Genomic DNA, 18,584 nt, shown 5'->3' on the forward strand with positions numbered 1-18,584 from the left:
ATCACTCTTAGGAATATATTCAGACTGTTTGGAAAGCTTGATTTCTACTGTATGCACTTCTTAAATCTAAGGGGGGGGGGGGCGAATAACATAGAAGTTTACTGATTTTTGCTCCCTGAATTCAACCAGAGAACATCTGCATAAAATTAATCTTCCAGCTGATGTCATCATCCCCTCTCCCCCAAAAGAAACCCTCACATTTTTATCACTTTCCTCTTACAGAGCAAGGAACCACCCAACTAAGGCCAGATCAATTATTCACCCAGTGTAAAGCATTCAGATGCCATTGAAATAGTTTCACTCTACCTTACATGAAGCATTACTCACATGCATTTAAATTGCACCCAGAAAGGAAATCCGTTCTGATGGAAGCTACGACACTGGAGAGTTAGTCAGCAAATTACACCCAAGTACCAGAAGCAAACTTCCAAACTGCTCTGCCAACATGCTTTAGGCAGAGCTTGGATGAGCTCTCCTCTACACCACTGCCAGACAGAGGAAGAGGGTTAGATTAAGTACTTGTTCTTATCTGAAAAGATCAGTGTCAATTAAGAAAGAAAAAAGAGAGTGTCAATTATGAATGTGAGTGCTTCAACAGGGAATGAGAGCACTAATTGAGTTATAGAGACCAACACATAACATTCAAGTCCTCTTGTCCTTGGGTTGAACTTGAACTAGCCCCAAGGAATTCATGCCTCTAAATTCTACCCATCCTTCAAAAAAAAAAAAAAAAAAAAAACCCACACAAGGAATGTTTTAAGTCCTAGGAACATCTGTCCAGAGACCATGTAGAAGTCAGCTCTATTAGCATCTTTCCAAACAGAAAAAGGTTTAACAACTGCATAAAATTACTAAGGAAGCTTATAGCTGAGTTTGGAAATCTTTAGAAAGGTAGAGTTTTGAATCTCAGAATACCACAAGATCTCCTTGGTGGTCCAAAAAGGAGGTGGTGAACACTTTTAATGAACTAGAAGGGAAGAACTACTGACTTGACTGAATCAGAATTGTTGAGCTCTGTCCTTACCTCTTTCTTTGACCTCGGCCATGTCACTGGGCTGCTGATTTTCCGTGCCACAAACATGGTGACTTTTATAAAGCACTTTGCTAACTGGCATGAACACCCTCAGCAAAATCTTTCAATGTAGTACAAATAGCAAACATATTTTGCTGAGACAGTAAAAAAAAAAAAAAACTCCACCCAAGAAAAGAGAGTAAACATGCTTTTGCTAGTTCTCTGCAGCATTAACTTGCATTAACCCTACAGCAACGCTGGCATACTTAACACTGACAGACAAATAGAAACAGGGAGGACCAGCTTCATTACTTACAATACTTAACACTAAAACCAACAGCAATGACCTTTTTGATCCTCAGCATTATACTCCAAGCACCTTCCTCTGGCCGGATGAGACTCATCACAAACAGGAAATGAAAGGAAGGGAAATTCTGAGAGCTAGAGCTGTGCTTAACACAGTAATGTTGACTTCAGCGGGCATTCCTGGTGGCTTTTTTTCTATAGGTCAGCATTTAGATTATTTAGAAGCTTTCACACTGGGAGAAGCACACAACCAGCAATGCTGTAATGAATGTTCAGTGGAGCACTAGCATGCAGCTAAAGAGAGAAAAGTTAGCAGTATTCCCAGATGAGGAGAAGAAAAAGAAGCCAGAAAGGATTCTCTCAGATTAACAAGACTAATTTTTACATGAAATAAACTAAATCTTTTGAATGCCAAAAAAGAGTTTATCTCCTCACACAGCAGAACAAAACGCCCTTCCTGGGTTATCTTTTCTCTTGTGTAGTTATATGACTGACATGCCAGTTGGTGACACCACTGAAACACTCACCTACCAGACTGATGCTCGGCAAAAGAATTTCAAGTTCTCTAAAACTAAAATCAGAGGTGTGCAACTTGTTCTGTAAAGATCTTTATGTACTCATTTCCTGTTAGCATTCCCAAAGCAATGAAATGGGCAGCTCTCCAAACCTCAAGATTTAGAATAAAAACCCGTCTCAAACATGGTACTTGAAACATACAGGGCACTTTTCCTACCCTCTAAATGTATTAGGATTAAACAAAGTTAGGAAAATGAAAAAGATTTTTAAAAATTAAGAATGACGATAGAACACAAGAAATATTTACCTTTTTCATTAGAAGGAAAACAGAAAATTGGTTTGGAGAGTCCTTTTTGATGAGGGGAACCTCAAGAAACAGACACCTCCTGGTATCTTCAAATAATACAGAAGTTCAGGCCCTATACAAGACCAAGTTACCTCCTACAGCAAATAAAACCTTACATTCTTCATTATGCCATCAGAAATGTTGAGAACTATCCCGAGCACTGCTTTTGTACCTACTGCTTGAGTCCACAAAGCTGCAATAGTTTAGATTAAAAAATACTATTTTTTTTTCCAAATCCTTATACATACATAATGGGGTAATTTCACAGACTTGTAATAAGGTGCCCTTGACTTATTCTACTGTTCAAAACGTAAATGATGAATCTTTTAAGGTCACATAAGTGACCTTATGCGTTCTATATCTGCCTAAATATAGGCAGACATCTAAAAGCAAGGCATCCTCTGATTTTCTTCTAGTCTAGCACAAAATTTGATTTTAAATCAGGCAACTCTGTTCTCTCCCACTCCCCCATCTTGTTCCCTAACTCTCAAAGTAACTCATTCTGCAGCTTCAGATGGATAGCACAGGTCCCAGCTGGTGCTTGAAGGCAAGATGAGATCTATGAGAATCACCATATATTACTAACAGCAGGCAGGGACCAATCAGCAGATCAATACAGCTGATGCTCCCACCACAGCTCTGAAGTACTTGGAGATAGTTAGTACATGAAAGAAGATGTCTGCAAGAATCTTTTCCCAGTTCTTCCAAGCAGAAGCTGTTCCTTCTCCAGGGCCATATTACTACCTGTCTGTCGGTGGGTGGTAACAAGGAAAATGCTACCACCTTGTAATTCTACAGGCACAAAGCTAACAGCATCTCAATTATTCCCAGTAACTGGGAAAACCACATGCACCAGAAAACCACAGAAAGCACAAGCCATATCTAGATCAGGAGGCAATAACATACTTTGTCCACTAATCCTTACAATTTTAAAAAAACTTGTAAAAAGCTTTTCCACAGAAAACAGAGCAGAGCAGTTTCCAAGATGCATAACAGATATAATGGAAAAAAGAATCTCACCAATGCAGGGGCAGAGTATTCTGGAAATACATGACTTGGGCAGTCCAGAGCTGTTCATCCTACCATGAGGTAAGTCTACCTGGTAATATACATTTGGGGTGTAATATTATAGGTATATATAGATAATATAAATTTGGGGGGTGGGGGCATACACAAAAAAACCCCACACCCAAGCAAACAAAAAAAACCCCCAAACTCTAAACAAAAAACAAACAAAAGAGACCAACAGTCACTCCTTGCCAAAAAAGCTTCACTCTTGTCATAATCTAACATTTATGATAGGTGCTTTATAGATATACCCAGAAAAGAACATAACATTTTCAAACATTTAAAATAGCACGGCAGAGACCTCTATATAGCCAAACCAAAGTAACAGCCTTTGTAAGATATCAAACCAGTATGTGAGGTTACCAATTCACCTTCTTTCAAGAGAGAATTACAAAACAATGAGTTTTCCTTAAAATACTAAGTCTTTCCCTCCAGGTCCTACATTTATTTAGTTGCCCAGGGCTTTCTGCAGACTCAGCTAGGCTAGAATTTTTCTATACCCATCCTTTCTGTACTAGCTCTGATGCTATATTTGGTCAAGACCACCATATAAATTCTCTACCTCTCCTCTCCAAACACAGAACATCTTTCAATCCTTCCACAGGCATTCCCGCTCATTTTTCCCCTTCCTTTATTATCACTTCCTCTCAATGAGGAAAATTCTCATAATATATGTAGCAAACCCCTCAACTTCTGACAGTTTACAGCGTAGCACTATTACATACTGCTGATTCACTGTGACAAGAGTTATTTACACTTGCTGCTAACAGTACAGATGTTTTTAGCATCCACAGCTGTGTTTGGTTGGTGACATTGTGCACTGGTGTCCCTTCAGTTGAGCTGGTTCTCTAGTCGATGTGAGTTTCCCTTTTACAACTAGCAGTCTCTAGTCTGAATAAAACAGTGAAATATTCTGAGCTCAAGAGCTTTGTATCAGAAATAACTGTTACTCTAAACCTCTAAAACATTCAGGAGGCATTAAGCAATGAAGTCTTAATAGCCTGTTAGGAAAATCAGCAGGTAAATATTGTCTTAGGTAAGATGGGAATGCCCAACAATTGAAGGCAACTGTTTTGTATTCACAGATGCAGCCAGTCATCCATTAGCCAAACCAATCAAACTTTGATTTCACAGCTTTTATCAACATGCCCACATATGCTGCCATCAGTAAGGGAAGGGTTTAGATATTAGGAAATCTTTACAGACATTAAGATTGTCCTACTCTAACCAAAAGGGAAATTTTAATAATATAAGACTATCATAGAAACTAATCTGAAAGCTCTCCTAGTCCCTATTTTCAAACTCATTAACAAGACTTAATAACACTTTTTTTTTTCCTTCATAACAAACTATGCAAATTCACTGCCACAAGATTGGAGGCCAAAGAACCACAGGAAGATTCTGGAAGGCCTGGGAATTGCAGCAACGCGATGGTTAATGTTAGCTCTAGTGAATCTATTTAAGATATTAAAACCCCCATCTGTCAGACCTCTTTGCTAGATGTTACCACCCTCAAAACAGAAGAGAGGAGGTGCCTGCATCGCAGCCACCCAGTTCAGCACTTGTTATTAACTTAACCCATAAATGAAAATGAGTTCATGCTAACACACCTATCAGATTTCTGCAGCCAACATGCAGCTACGAATTTGCTCTAGCCATCTAGACGCAGAGAAGTAGAGAGAAAGGCCAAAGACCTGCATGTAGGCATCAGGAACAAAGATGACAATCTTTAAACCACTGCAGGAGTTTACTCCCATACTCATAAACAATGTTTTAGGCACATGTTTGACCTCTGGGCAGTTAAGTTTGGAAAAACAGATATACTACAAAAACAATACCCAAGTAGCAGGCAATAATGTTGTTAGTATTAAAGAATAGCTGTTCACCATGAATTCCAGAATCATTAACACCAAAGTTCAGTCCCCGCGTTCTAATGTGTCAGCTGCGTCCTACGTAAAGAACCACAAACATCAGCTGAAGTCCTGGGTGTACAAGGGCACCCACTGGGACATTTCATTTACCCGAGTTAATGTTTCTGTCAACACCAGCTCTACGAGGAATAGAGAGAAGATCCAGTTCAGCAGGGTTAAATCTCCCTTAAGGAAAACAGGCTAGCATCTCATCTATACAGCCAAATCTAGCAGGTCATCTGAAATTTTAGGAGCATCCATCTTTGCAAAGGAGCATTTATCCTTCCAAAAATTGGAAGAATACACCCTTGACGTTCAATAAGACTCGAACATACAGAAGTCTGCTGAAATTTCAATAAAACTGGGACACTGTATATATGTCAACTACTACAGAAGCATGCTCCATTTAAGCAGTTTTTGCATCCAATCATTTAAGTTGCTTCCACAAAGTGAAGACTTCCATGTTTCCTGTGGTCTGCAGCACTGTATTGTAGAAAAATAAACCCCTCTGGTACTGAATTAGAGGATACAATGGTTCACAAGAAAGGCATGCTAAGTTAACATTAACACATACACAGACACCCCTTCCTTCTTTATAGGATTACTTTCTGAAGCCGTACCCCAACACCCTGGCTGTTCACTGTGCAGCACTTACTGTTGCTGGACTTCAGGTCACGGTGAATGATGGGAACAATTGCTTCCTCATGCAGGTAGTTCATTCCCCTTGCAATCTGTACCGCCCAGTTCACCAGTATGTCAGGAGGTATCCTTTTACCAGACAATACTCTATTGAGCGATCCTCCTCGGGCAAACTCCATGATCAAGCAAAGATTAGGTTCCTTCAAACACACGCCCCTGAGGGCAATGATGTTGGGATGCTTTAACATTGCAAAGAGCTTGGCCTCTTGTCGGACATTCTCAATGGTCTGGCTGATGTCCTCATCAGGGTCATAGCGAGCTGCCTTGACAGCAACCTCATCTCCTATCCATACAGCTCGATATACTTTTCCGAAGCCTCCTATGCCAATGATTTCCTCCAGAACAAGCTCTGAGAAGTCGATCTCCAGGACTAGAGAAGGGAGGGGGAGAAAAAAGAAAAAAAAGAAAGAAAAAAAAAGGATGTAAACGTTTAGTAACTACACGTGCTGTACATCAACTGAAGGTCTGCATTGCTTAACCTGATCCTTACCCTTGGAGGAAATGCCAATTTTCATTCCAAGACAATACAAATGAAAGCAGTTGTCCCTTCTGACAACCCTTCATTGCCAAATAGTGTGGTAAAACAGATCTTGAAGTGTAATAAAGCCTGTATGAAGTACTCAGCACTCATGGTGACAAATCTGACCTAATGGTGGTGAATGCCACTTAATAAAATTGTGTCCTCTCGACACATTTAAACCCTTGTAACACTAACACTCCCTAAAGGATAAACCTTCATCTCCTGCCCTCAATGGCAGTACAAGATTTGAAAAAAAAAGAAAACACACCCATAGGCTAATCTTCACTGATTTAATATACAGTGCTCAATGTGACAGGGCTAAAATTCAACACAAAATGCATCCGCTCCTGCATCTGCCCCTTATTTGAATGTCTCTTCTTCAACTGCCACTAACAGCCCTTTAGTCCTTCCCAAATCATGCTTATTCCTCCACACCTCTACAGGCTCTGCAGATTCATTCCCCACAAGAGATGTGTTAACCAATTCTGACACTACTGATGATAGTATTACAAACAGATGGATCAGACCACGTACTGAGTGAGTATGCAGAGCAAGCAATAAGAAAAAACATGAATTAATGCCTGCTGCATTTTTATAACAGAAACTACATGAAGTAACAGCATCATTTTCCGTTCCCATGCACTCATAGCTATTTGCTACAGGCTGCCCAGTAGCTGGTGGCTTCTTGGTGTTCTGTAGTTAAAAAAAACTCCAAACCTACAAATTTAGATGTCTTAATTCCGCACATAAATTGCATTTGCAGCAAAAGCAGTGGGGAAATGTGTCCTGTACAACTGTAGGCTAAGTATAGTTTATGCTCACAGACACCAAAAGAACCGACCCAGTACTGACCAGTGTAGAATGGAAAACCCACAGAGTGATCGATGAGACCACGGTTGAATTTACAGGAATGGCAGGACACTGCTGAGGTCCCATTCACTGGTTACCAATTAATTACAGGCAAAGAAGCTTTTTTAAAAGAAAAATATGATAACACAACAATTTAAGCAGAAAGTCACTAAGACAATTTTAACACTTTGCTTCATTTGAAATGCCAAATCTGACATGGTTCCCCTGCTTTGTCAAGTAGAAAGGAAATTAAGACTGTAACAGACTTACTTGATGTAGGTAGGTATTAATTCAGAGTGCTGTATTAATATTACTGGGTTTTGCAGTTATCACTTGTACACATAAAACTCTCTGCTGTTTTTGAAAGAAATTACATAGTCATACAAGGCAAAGCAACAGGTTAGATTCTGCTTAGTTATTTTACTTATTCCTGTCAGTGTGTTTCCAAAGTACAAGTGTATGAGACACTGTCACAGAACTGTAGAGTTACTATGAACTCTGCTGCCCACAGTTGCAATTTTTTTTTTCTTTTTCCTACCAAGCTCTATCTTCTCTGAACATGATTTTGAAAAGTCAAAGCCATGAGCTACAGTTGACTACATATAGGGATTATATCATCACCCTTCCTCTGCTGCACAGCCAACACAGCTGAATCCTTAGCTAGTGTAATATGGATGCTTGTGGTCTTCTCCCTAGTATTCCATTAATGAGAAACAAGATGGGAAACTGGCCAGCAGAGTCTTCTTTTTGGTAATACTCTGAACTTCAAGGACTTACACAATAACTCCAGATATAAGAGGCTCTGTCACTGGGAATATACTAACAGAGCTGCTCCAGTATTTCTCACTGATAGAAGAGCTGAAGATACCAGATGCTGAGTCCTATCACTTTCAGTCAGGAGAACTTCAGCACTGGCAGAACACTCACTTAACCTGCTCCTAGGCACAGCGCCAGCTCAAAACCCCAAAACGACCCAACACAACGCAAGATGGGCAGACCGTCCGTGGAACTCCCGACACACCCCATCCTGAGGTGTTCACAACCAACCTTTTCCTCGGGCGTTTCTCGCAGCTCGGCGGGAGGCAGGGCCGGCGGTGCTGAAGGGACAGCTCCCGCGGCGGCGGGCCGGCCCCGCGGGCAAGCGCCGTGCCCAGCCCGCACCTTCCCTCGCCCGCAGCCCCCCTGCCTGCAGCCCCCCCGACCCGACCCGCAACCCCTCTGCCCTGCCCGGCCCTGCCCGCATCTCCCTGCCTGCACGCCCCCTCCCTTCCCCCGCCCGCAATCCCCCCTGCACTGCCCTGCCTTCAGCCCGCCCTGCTCTGCCCTGCCTCCAGCCCCCCGCCCGCCACGGCTTCGGGGCGATAAACTCTGAGATTTATGCTTCTAGATGCAATGTAATGGTTCACACTGCAAGTTACTTTGCAAAGGAAGTTCTCTCTTATTTGCAAAGTATGACCTTAGCTTTACTTTGAACATATGTTTCTTTAAGGGTGACCAGCCTGCTCATCCTTATTGGCAGTATAATCAGGGGAAAAAAAAAGCAGCCCAAAAAAACCCCAAAATATCTTTAGAATTTGTTTTTTTAAAGGTATTTTGTGTTGGATTTGCTTCTTCATTTTCGCAGACTTAGTTACACAGCCCACAGCCCACAAAATACTTGTTTTTCCTCACCCTGCCCCTTAACACGCTAACCCCTTGTCTGACTCTACTTTAACTTAGCAGACATGCAGTACTGGGCTATGAAGGCAACGGTGAGGCCTGGCACACAATTGCTGCCTTAGGATTTAAGAACTAAGGTGCTAACATTCCTTTGGGGACGGATAAGGAGCCTGTACTCCATGAACCGGTGGCCATGTCACCAACTGCAAAGTAGCTGCTATTTAATCAGCATTTATTATACCCTACAATTAAGCTATTTAATTCTGCCTGTAGTGTGCAAGAGCAGATGAGGGTCCTTCAGCCGGCCCAGTGCTGACAGCCTTAATAAGCTACTTTTATCATGATATTACCCCCTACAGAGGTGAGATCCAAGCATGTTAGATGGATGGCTGAAACACAGCCCTCAGTGGAGGCACAATCTCTGGGACTTACACTGCGAAACCTTCAGCAAACGTGAATGTAAACTTTAGGAATGCAACTAAAAAGAGTTTCTGTGCCCAGGTGCACATCTGGAATGACATCTCGCATCATTCCTGAAAGACTTTAATACTTGGTAGTCCAGTAAGTTAACAGTAGACTGCTATTCTAGACAGCTAACAAACCAACAGTGCCAGCTCTAAAAGCAGGTATCATTGCTTCCAATGGCACTTCTAACATTAAACTTGAACACCTCATTCAACAGCAACCAGCTCTAAGCCCTGCCTGAATTGGATTGTTTTTTAAAAATAAAGAAATACACTCCTTTACAGTATTAAAAACTTACTGGAGGGCAGTAAATTCTACTCTGTCGCAAACCTACAATTGATGGCTTGAGAGAACAGGAGGACTGTAGTGCTGTGGTGGCACTACAAGGGTAAAACAAGGATAAAAGGGGGAAGGTGCAACTCCACATCTGTTCCTGAACTATCAAATCATAGAAGGTGCAGTAGGGCTGGAGAATCCATGGTTACAGCCAAATCACAAGAGGACCTGAGGCTTCAAGAAGTTCTGTAGAAATCGTTATTCTATCTCAAAGGCAAAACCTAGCAAGTGTCCAGTGTTTGCTGCATGGGGTGGGGAAGAAAATAATCTATACTGTTCCAGAATGAAAGCAAGCACCACCACTGCACAACCTGGTCCCTTCACAATCCCAAGGGCAACACCATGAATTGCTGAGCTTTTACCTAAATGCTTTCAAGCAGAAGACAGAATAAGAAAAAAAAGCTATTAGTTGTATTCCTTGGAGGTACGTCCCAGATAGGACAAAGCTACTTTTTGCTCCTTTTATTTTCTAGAAAATCCTACTAGTCTAAAGGTTTCTCCACGCCCCACCAAAAAAGAAAAAAAAAGCTTTATTTTTGCCTGAACTGTCACTAGTGATAGATAAATAGGATCTAGAAGCAGTCATCCAACACTATTTCTCTTTCCACAGTTTCACATAGTGGCTAAAAAAAACCCAACCAAGCCATAGAGATGAAATGGCTCTATTCTCCAGCTCCAACAAAGGCTTCAAAACTGCACGAAAGCTCATGCAAACAAACCCATCCCTTCGTGCCTTCAACACCACAACTTAGTCAAACAATGGCCAAGTAGGCCCAGATATCAAAACTCAGTCACAGGTATTTTAGAAGAGAATTTGTAAGATGGCAAAGGGCTAAGGGGGAACCTGGTAACACAAGTCAACTTTTGGAATTTTTACGTCAGAAATGATACGCTTTTGATTGTGAGAAAGGAAGACACCAAACAAGGATTTGCAGTGAATCAACACTGCAGAAGGCAACCGCTTCCTTTGCGGCCAGCTGCCTGTCCTTAAGGATGTTCTTAAAGGGGGAGTCACCAGAGCGCCCGGGGACTCTGCCAATCACTGCCTGGCCACCAAGCTTCAGCCGTTTGGTGAAAACCGATCAGCCCCTGGAAACGCAGGACTTAATAACGGGAAACCGCTCCCGGCGTCAGTGAAACGTAACGCACCGAGCTGGGGTCGGCCTCCCCGGAGAGGAGCGTTAGCCTGGAAGGCAGAAGGGCACTGGAGCAGCAGGAATGCGGCTGCGGGTGGGAAAGGGAATGGACCACGGAACCAGGCCGGGGGGAAGAGGGCCCCGGCCCAGCCTTTGGCTGGCGGCCCCAGGACCTGAGGTGCCGGGCCGCCGCAGCCCCCTCTGCTCCCGCGCCAAGGGCCACCGGGGAGCCCACTCGCCCCTACAGCCCTCACCGCCGGCCGAGCCCCGCGGCCTCCCTGCAAAGGCCCGGGGCTCACTCCACCGCGGCGGTCCCGGCTCCCGTCGGGGCCAACGGAAGGGCCGGAGAGACCTGACCGGACCGGGCCTCCCTCCGTGCCGGCGGCGGTCCCGCCTCCCCCTCACGGACCCTGGGAGGGCCGAGGCTCCCCCGACCCCAACCCATCCCGCCAGCCCCGGCTCCCGCCGGTCCGGCCCGTCCCCGCCCACCGTGGCGGCCCCACCCCCCACCACCCCCCCCGGCCCACAAGAGGGCCGGGACCGGGCCGCTGCCTCCCGCCGGGTGGCGGCGAGGGGCCACGCCGAGCTCCCCCCGCACCCCCGCCCTGAGCCGCCTTACGCTGTATGACGGGGGGCGGCGGGTAGCGGGCCCGCAGCTCCGGGCCGGCCCCCTGCACACCGCTGCTCACGTAGTTGCTGGGGAAGATGCCGACGCGCTGGTCGATCTTGCCCGTCCACCATCCCTCGTCGCCAGACACATGCGAGTCCCGGGACAGCACCTGCACCACGTCCCCCGGCCGCAGGCTCAACTCGTCCTCGCCGCACGCCTCGTACTCGAAGACGGCGGTCCAGAGCGGCCCGCCGCCCGGCGGCTCCCCGCCGCCTGCGCCCTCCTGGCTGAGCTCTGTGAGGGGCTCCATGGCGAGGCTGCTCCATAGGGGGAGGCGCCCGCGGCAGCCGGGCGCTGCGGGGGGCGGCGGGGCCGGTACCGCCGCCTATTGTTCATACGGCCCGGCGCCTGCCGGCAGCAGGTGCCGCCGTCGGGGGGAATCCGGGGAGGGGGGTGGGGTGCCGGTGCTGGGCCGCCTCAGCGCAGCGAGGGGAAAGGCGAAGGCAGGCAGCGCGTGCCGCCGAGCCGCCGCCGCATCCCCCTCCTCCTCCCCCTCCCTGCCCGCCTCCTCCTGCCGCCGCGGCCGCGCATCCCGGAGCCACCTGACTCTCTGGCAGCTTCGGCGGCGGCAGGGGGGAGACCCCGCCCCCTCGCCGCCGTTGGCCGCTGCCGCCGCCCGTCAACGCCGCCCTCACCTGATTGAGGGCTCGCGCCCCCTGAGCCGCGCCCCCTCCCCGCCCAGCCTCCTGCCCCGGCATCCCGCACTCAGCGGCGCTCCGCAATTGGCCCGCGCCTCGTCAGCTTTCGCTTCCCATTGGGCCTCGCGGCGCTTGTCAGTGAAGCGCTCCGAGCTCCGCCTTCCCCGCCGCTTCTCATTGGCTGGTGAAAGGGGCATGACACGGGAAAGAGGTGGGGCGGCTTGGCGGAGCCACCTTCGCCTGCCTAGGGCGGGGCCGCTGCTGCCCGGCGGCGGGGCCGGCGTCTCCCGCTGCGGCGCGTTGGCGCACCTGGGGCCGGGCCGCGCCGCGCCGCGCCTGCCACCGCGGCTCAGCGGTCCCGTGGCAAACGCCGCTGGTCGCTTCTGAAGACTCGCCGTCTTCTGGCGCGGCCGGTGAACCAGGGCTGCCCCGGCGCCCACCGATGCTTCCCGCCCGGGCCTCCCGAGCCAGCCCGGCGCTCCCGTGGGTGCCGGCGGTTGAAATGATGGCGGGCGTAGGCGGAGCTGTCCGTCCGTCCGCGCCCTCCGCCCTTCCCGGACCAGCGGCGCGGCCCGCCGCCCCGCCCGCACCCGAGGGACGCCCGAGGGACGCCCGCGGGCTGGGACGGGGTCCGGCCCAAAACCAACCCCCGCAGGGCCCAGACCCGTCTCTCTTCACTTGGGCCCTGCGGGAAGCTTGTGCTTCAGCCCTGGCGGCTCGTGCGGTCGAGGAGGACACATTCCCGCCCCACGCACACGTTAAAGGGAGCGCCTGGGTTTCGTGTTCCCTCTTGCAACCAACGTAAAGCTGCTCGGGCCTGGGCACGCAAACCCTCCTCCCTGCTGTCTGTGTCCTGACAGCCTGGGAAGATCCCAGCCCTTGTGAACAGGATCAGGTCATACTTGGTGACGCAGGAGGGACGGTCTCTTTCCACGTCACTCCCGCATTCGCTGAAGTCCTCGTGCAATTTTCAGTGGTAAGGCTGGAACTGGAAGACATGGGTGCATCATGGTGGCAAAGCGTGCTGCTGGGAGCCTCCCCACTTACGTAAGATCCCAGGCTTAGCTCCTCTTCAGCGTTTTGTAAGTGGAGTTACACAACTCTTCTCTGCAAGATGGAATTCAAAAATATTCTCCCTTCCCTAGTGAGGCATTTGGTTCATTTTATGTACGGGGTAGCTGCTAATAGTTTTTAAACTGTGCAGCTGGGTTTTGTCTATCTATTTCCCTACTCCTCTGTTAGCACTGGGCTGCTGCGCTTGGGAAGTGCCAGGGTTCAGGCTTTAAGAAAAGGCATAGTGAAGATCTGAGTTGGAGACATCATTCAAAATCCTTACCTTTTTTGTAAAATACTTGAATTTGTTTCTCTGATTGCTGGGAAAGCACCTCTGCCCAACCAAAACTTACCCAGAAGTACTGCACTTAGCGAGAAGTATTCCCCAGAGGGAACTGAAAATTTTCTACTTTATATCTTTTTTTTTTTTTTTTGCAAACTTCTCAGTATTTATTTTCTGACAGAAACAAAACAAAACAAAAAAAAACCCCACCTTGCCCAGGAAGAGCTGTCATATTAAAACCCTTATTTTACAAATAAAGAGCAAAATAAATCCAGTTGAGTTCAGAGCTAATGTTTTGATGTGACACCCACAAGATTCAGACAGTCATTTTCAAACAGAACTCACCTAAGGAATGAGCTTTAGATTTGCTCCTGTATCTCCATCTCCTCCTGCTAGTGAGGATGGAACAGAGGATGTATCCTTTTCACCATTCTTCTGTTACTTAAGCTTGTGCTTTCCAATTAGCACGAGCTTATCCAATGTTACTCTCTTGCTGAAAGGGACTTTCCTGCCCCTCGTCACGTGCTTGACCAGCTTTCCTGATTGCTGCAGTGGTGACTGCTCAGCTGTAGAGTCATTTCAGCTCATTTATCTAATTGAAAGCTACATTGCCAAGTGAAAGGAGCTAGTTTTTGGTCAGCTCTTTAGGTTGACTCACCGCCATTAGAGGCAGCACAAGGTGCGGGAGCAGGGCAAGACAGGTGAAGGAAGGGGACAGCAGAGCTGGCCCTTTCAGCAAAAGTCCAAGGTTAAGTTAACTTGTCATCATGAAGATGAAGGGTAACAAACAGCTGCGTTCATAACTTTTGGCGTTCAAAGAACAGATGATTGGGATGGAATCTGAAGGATTGATGCTAATGTCTCTCATTAAAACAGTCTCAGATGCATGCAATACTTTTATTTAGGGAGAAAAATGATTTAACTCACACAATGGACAGCTATTATGTTTATCTGAATATAATGCTTCACTAGTTTTAGTGTAAAAATCTTTGCAAAAGAAAAGAAAAAAGTAGCCTCCCATCTTTCAGCTGCTTGACACTTTTGATCGCTGCTGTAGAAACCTACAAGTAGTACCGAGTTATTTTACCGATTGTGAAAACAATGACACAAGAAAAATGACTTGTGAGGAGGCTCAGGCTGCAGTGACCTGCCAAGACGGAACCGTGCCATCTTGTGGAACGTCTTGAAATTGAAACTCACAGGCAGCTTTTCTTCTCAAAGACAGTGTAGGGGTTATTTTGGGTTGGTCCTTTTTTTCCTTCCTGGTTTGTTTGGTTTTGTTATTACTTTTTTTTTCCCCATTATCAATGTGTTTATTACTATAGAGATGTTGTGAGTGGCTGAGGAAGCCCTGAGCAGCCAGCACCTGGAGCTGGGAGAGTGTGGTGGTTCAGCCCCAAGCAGCAGCTGAGCACCACAGCCGCTTGCTCGCTCTCAGAGGAGAAACAGCCAGAGCCTCCCTGGGCTGGGATAAGGACAGTTTACTTACACCGTACAAAAGGAACAGAACAACCGATGGCAAATTTCACTCACACTTAGTGACAACACAGAGTACCTTACCAGCCTGATGATGACACAGAATATTGTATAATACAAGGGCCAAGGTGAGGACTGAGGTGATGCCCCAACCACACTCAACCTGCCCTGGAGGCACCCAGTAGCATCCTTCCCCAGCCAGCCCTTTTTATTGGGGGAGTGATGTCAGGTGGCGTGGAAACAGCTCAGGCTAACTCAGCTCACCTGGGCTGGCTGCTTGGGGAGGTTAACTCTGGCCTGGCTGGAACCAGGACAGAGAGTGTCCAGGGAAATGCTTTGAAGAGTTGTGGTAGGATCTTCCCACTGTCACAGACTTCCCTTGGCATCTTTTACCAGCCATGTAAGAGACTGGCTTCTGAATGAAAAGATTTGGGCAGACTGGGAAAGCTGTTCTTAGGATCAAGGTCAACAGAATAGCTGGTAAATGTTAAGTTCATGTTTCAGTAACTGGCAAAAGGCAGGAGAACAAAAACATTAAAGACTGTCTGCATGCAGCCTGTGAAAGATGTGTTTGCAAGATACAGAGTGACTTTCGGAATGGTGCACGTCTTCCTGGTGAACATACAGCCCAAATGCTGCACTGGAGGGTTTTTCTCTTACGCCTTTTACCAGTAAGACTGTACATGTTCCCATTATTATTCAGCAGATTGGAATAATGGGAATTAGATGCTAGATGCACTACTTATTCAACTCTGTTACTGATATTAATTTAGGATGATCGTCTCAGCTTTTGCCCTATCTTTTCTAGATGTTTGTGCTGACTACTAAGTTAGTTCTCTCCCTTTCAATGGACACCTTTCCTCCCTCTTCACTGGACTTAGCAGTTCTATAACAACATTTTACCACTGTGCCAGTCCTTAGCCATAAATCTACACTAGATATCAAAATGTTGGCACTCTGGGTTCCTCATCTCTGTGCTCTGTGAGGGGAAAAAAAGCAGAATGTTACCAAAACCAAACCAAACAAAAAGAGGATGAGAAACGTCCAGAAAGGAAAAAAAGGGCCAGCACAGTCCAGCTACACTGCAGTACTGGAGAACCACTAGTACCAGCAGAGTAAGAAAGTATAAAAGATTAATATTAATACAGATTTGTCCCTCTCTGCTTTGCCCTCATGAGGCCCCATCTGGAGTCCTGTGTCCAGAGCTGGGGCCCCAATACAAGAAAGATGTGGAACTGTTGGAGAGGGTTCAGAGGAGGCCACGAAGATGATCAGAGGGCTGGAGCACCTCCCCTATGAAGAGAGGCTGAGGGGAGCTGGGCTTGTTCAGCCTGGAGAAGAGAAGGCTGCAGGGGGACCTCATTGCAGCCTTCCTGTTCCTGAAGGGAGCAGAGAAACAGGAGGGGAATCAACTTTTTAAAAGGGCAGACAATGGCAGGACAAGGGGGATGGATTGAAGCTGATGAAGGGAAGGTTTAGCTTAGATATTAGGGGGAAGTTTTTTACAGAGTGGTGAGGTGCTGGAACAGGCTGCCCAGAGAGGTGGTGGATGCCCCATCCCTGGGGCTGTTCAAGGCCAGGTTGGATGGGGCCCTGGGCAACCTTGTGTAGCTCCAGGCCTGGAGGTTGATGGCCCTGTCTGTGGCAGGGGGGTTGGAACACTGTGATCCTTGGGGTCCCTTTCAACCCAGACCATTCTATGATTCTGTGATTCTATGATTAAGGTGATGCTCCTTGGCACATCTGCTCAGTGCAGCTCACTCCTTTTACACCGCATGGTAATTTATATGGCATCTTAAATGAACCCAGAACTAATGCTCTCATTTGGCTTCCATACATTTCAGGGGATGTATCTCACCTGCATTCCATGGTTATATCCACAGATACAGCCATATACACCACGCTGGAGGTGCCTCTTTCGTCAGTGGACAGATCTGTTTGATCAATTGCTGATAATCTCTCCTCAAACAATGTAAGCTTTACTGACAAATGGATCCTTCTATCATTATAAATCGCTTCTCTGCATGGCTGTAAAGGCAGACTATGGGGTTTTTTTCCCCACACTTTAGAACAGTGCTAGTTTGCCAACATCACTTTGGTGTAGGTTTGATCTTCATGCAGGGGAGAGAGGTAAGCCAGTGGCGACACGCTTTATAAACTGCGCTGTGATAGCTAGGAGGCAGGCTGTGAATCTGGGTCTTTGGCATCTGAGTCAGTGAAAGAGAGCGCTCTACTCTGCTTCATAAAATATATATGCTAATCTCCCAGATGGCTATATCTTCTTTCTCCATAGAACAGATGACCTGGAAAATAAGAGACTGAAAACACTGGAGAGTGGGAATTCTGGGCCAAAATCAGGGAGCTTCCAGTAGATTTTACAGACAGACTTGGCTTTTAAATTTAGTTTGAATTTGTTTCTGTAATAAAATACAGCAATGTTTGCATGACTGTGATTACAAGCCACGCTGTAATTTCATATGTAACATGAAGCATTCCTACATTGAACAGCATCTCTGTAAGACAAATAAACCAAAGATTTTTCAACTGTCATTTCTGCCTACACTAAAAGATACACAGCTAACAGAAATAATGTTTAACTTTGTCTTAGTTGCAACTAACATTTGCATACTCTCTCAAGCCAAGCCACATTTATAGCTCATGTTTAGTTTGTGATTGGTTGAGTTGCTGCTGCTGTAGAAAAACCCCAGGACTGCAGTGCCAGGCTGGCAGCGTTGTGCCACAGTTTTATAAGTGCGTGGAGCAAAACTTTAACTCACTTGAGTAGAAGAACTGAGCATAATGTATTGCAAACACTCCCACTGGAGTTCAGCAAAGACACTACAGCAAACCTTTGGGGTTTCTGAAATCTTTATAGGTGTTGGCAGCCTTGATCTTCCTTTTTATCTTGCATGGGAAAAACGAAGCAGAAGCACAGCAGCCAGCACGTGGTGCAGTGGTCGCTCAGAGCAGTCTGCACTGCCTGTGGCACCTCGGCTCCCATTCAAGGCCACTTGCCCAAGGAATGACCAAGTCCCCCTTGTTAGGGAGGGTGGTGAGGTTTTGGAATAACAAAAACAAGATAGGAAACAAGATATTAGCTAGCCTGGGGTTTTGTTTAGGCTTTATGATTGTCCCGAAAAAGGGCCTTTGGACCAGTTTTCAGGTGGCTGAAGCACAACACAAAAGCAAAGAATCCTGTATCTGAACTCAAAACATAGAAGCTGGATGCAAACTTCATTCCTAGTTCTAACGGAGCAGTAGAATTCCAACATAGAGACACACACAACATCCATTACATACTAGCATTCGTATCTATATCATTGCTTTATAACCAAATCATAACCTTACTGAATCTCCTGTCGGTAGAGGTGCATGGATGTAAACCAGGTAGCCTTTTCATTTGGTATAAAGCAAGCCTTTTGCTGATTGAGGCTGATATCTTTTTTCTCTAATTTGTATTCAGTAAGTGAACTTACTATTCAGAATAATAAACCTCAATCTAAAATAAGACCAACTAGGTCAGTGCAGTAGTAATTGTTTTTTTCCATGTTGTCTTGAGGGAATAGGCAACATTTGCCTGCTGTCTCCTTTTATTTGCAGTCACAGTTTAAATCCTTAACAGAATTACATAGAGGAGCCTCT

The 18,584-nt window shown here is 46.4% G+C and overlaps 1 protein-coding gene across 1 annotated transcript in view; it reads right to left on the reverse strand.

Moving 5' to 3' along the window:
• MAP3K9 (mitogen-activated protein kinase kinase kinase 9) overlaps positions 1-11,742 on the reverse strand; it is a gene marked incomplete at both ends in the record, with an annotated part of 55,360 nt that extends 43,618 nt beyond the window's left edge. The window contains 2 exons of the mRNA XM_084263957.1: positions 5,814-6,227; positions 11,442-11,742. Coding sequence (XP_084120083.1) covers positions 5,814-6,227; positions 11,442-11,742 — 715 coding nt within the window. The remainder of the gene's footprint in view (positions 1-5,813; positions 6,228-11,441) is intronic.
• Between the last annotated feature and the right edge of the window lie 6,842 nt (positions 11,743-18,584).

Source organism: Gallinula chloropus (genome assembly GCF_964237585.1).
Source record: "Gallinula chloropus genome assembly, chromosome: 4".
Taxonomy (NCBI): Eukaryota; Metazoa; Chordata; class Aves; order Gruiformes; family Rallidae; genus Gallinula; species Gallinula chloropus.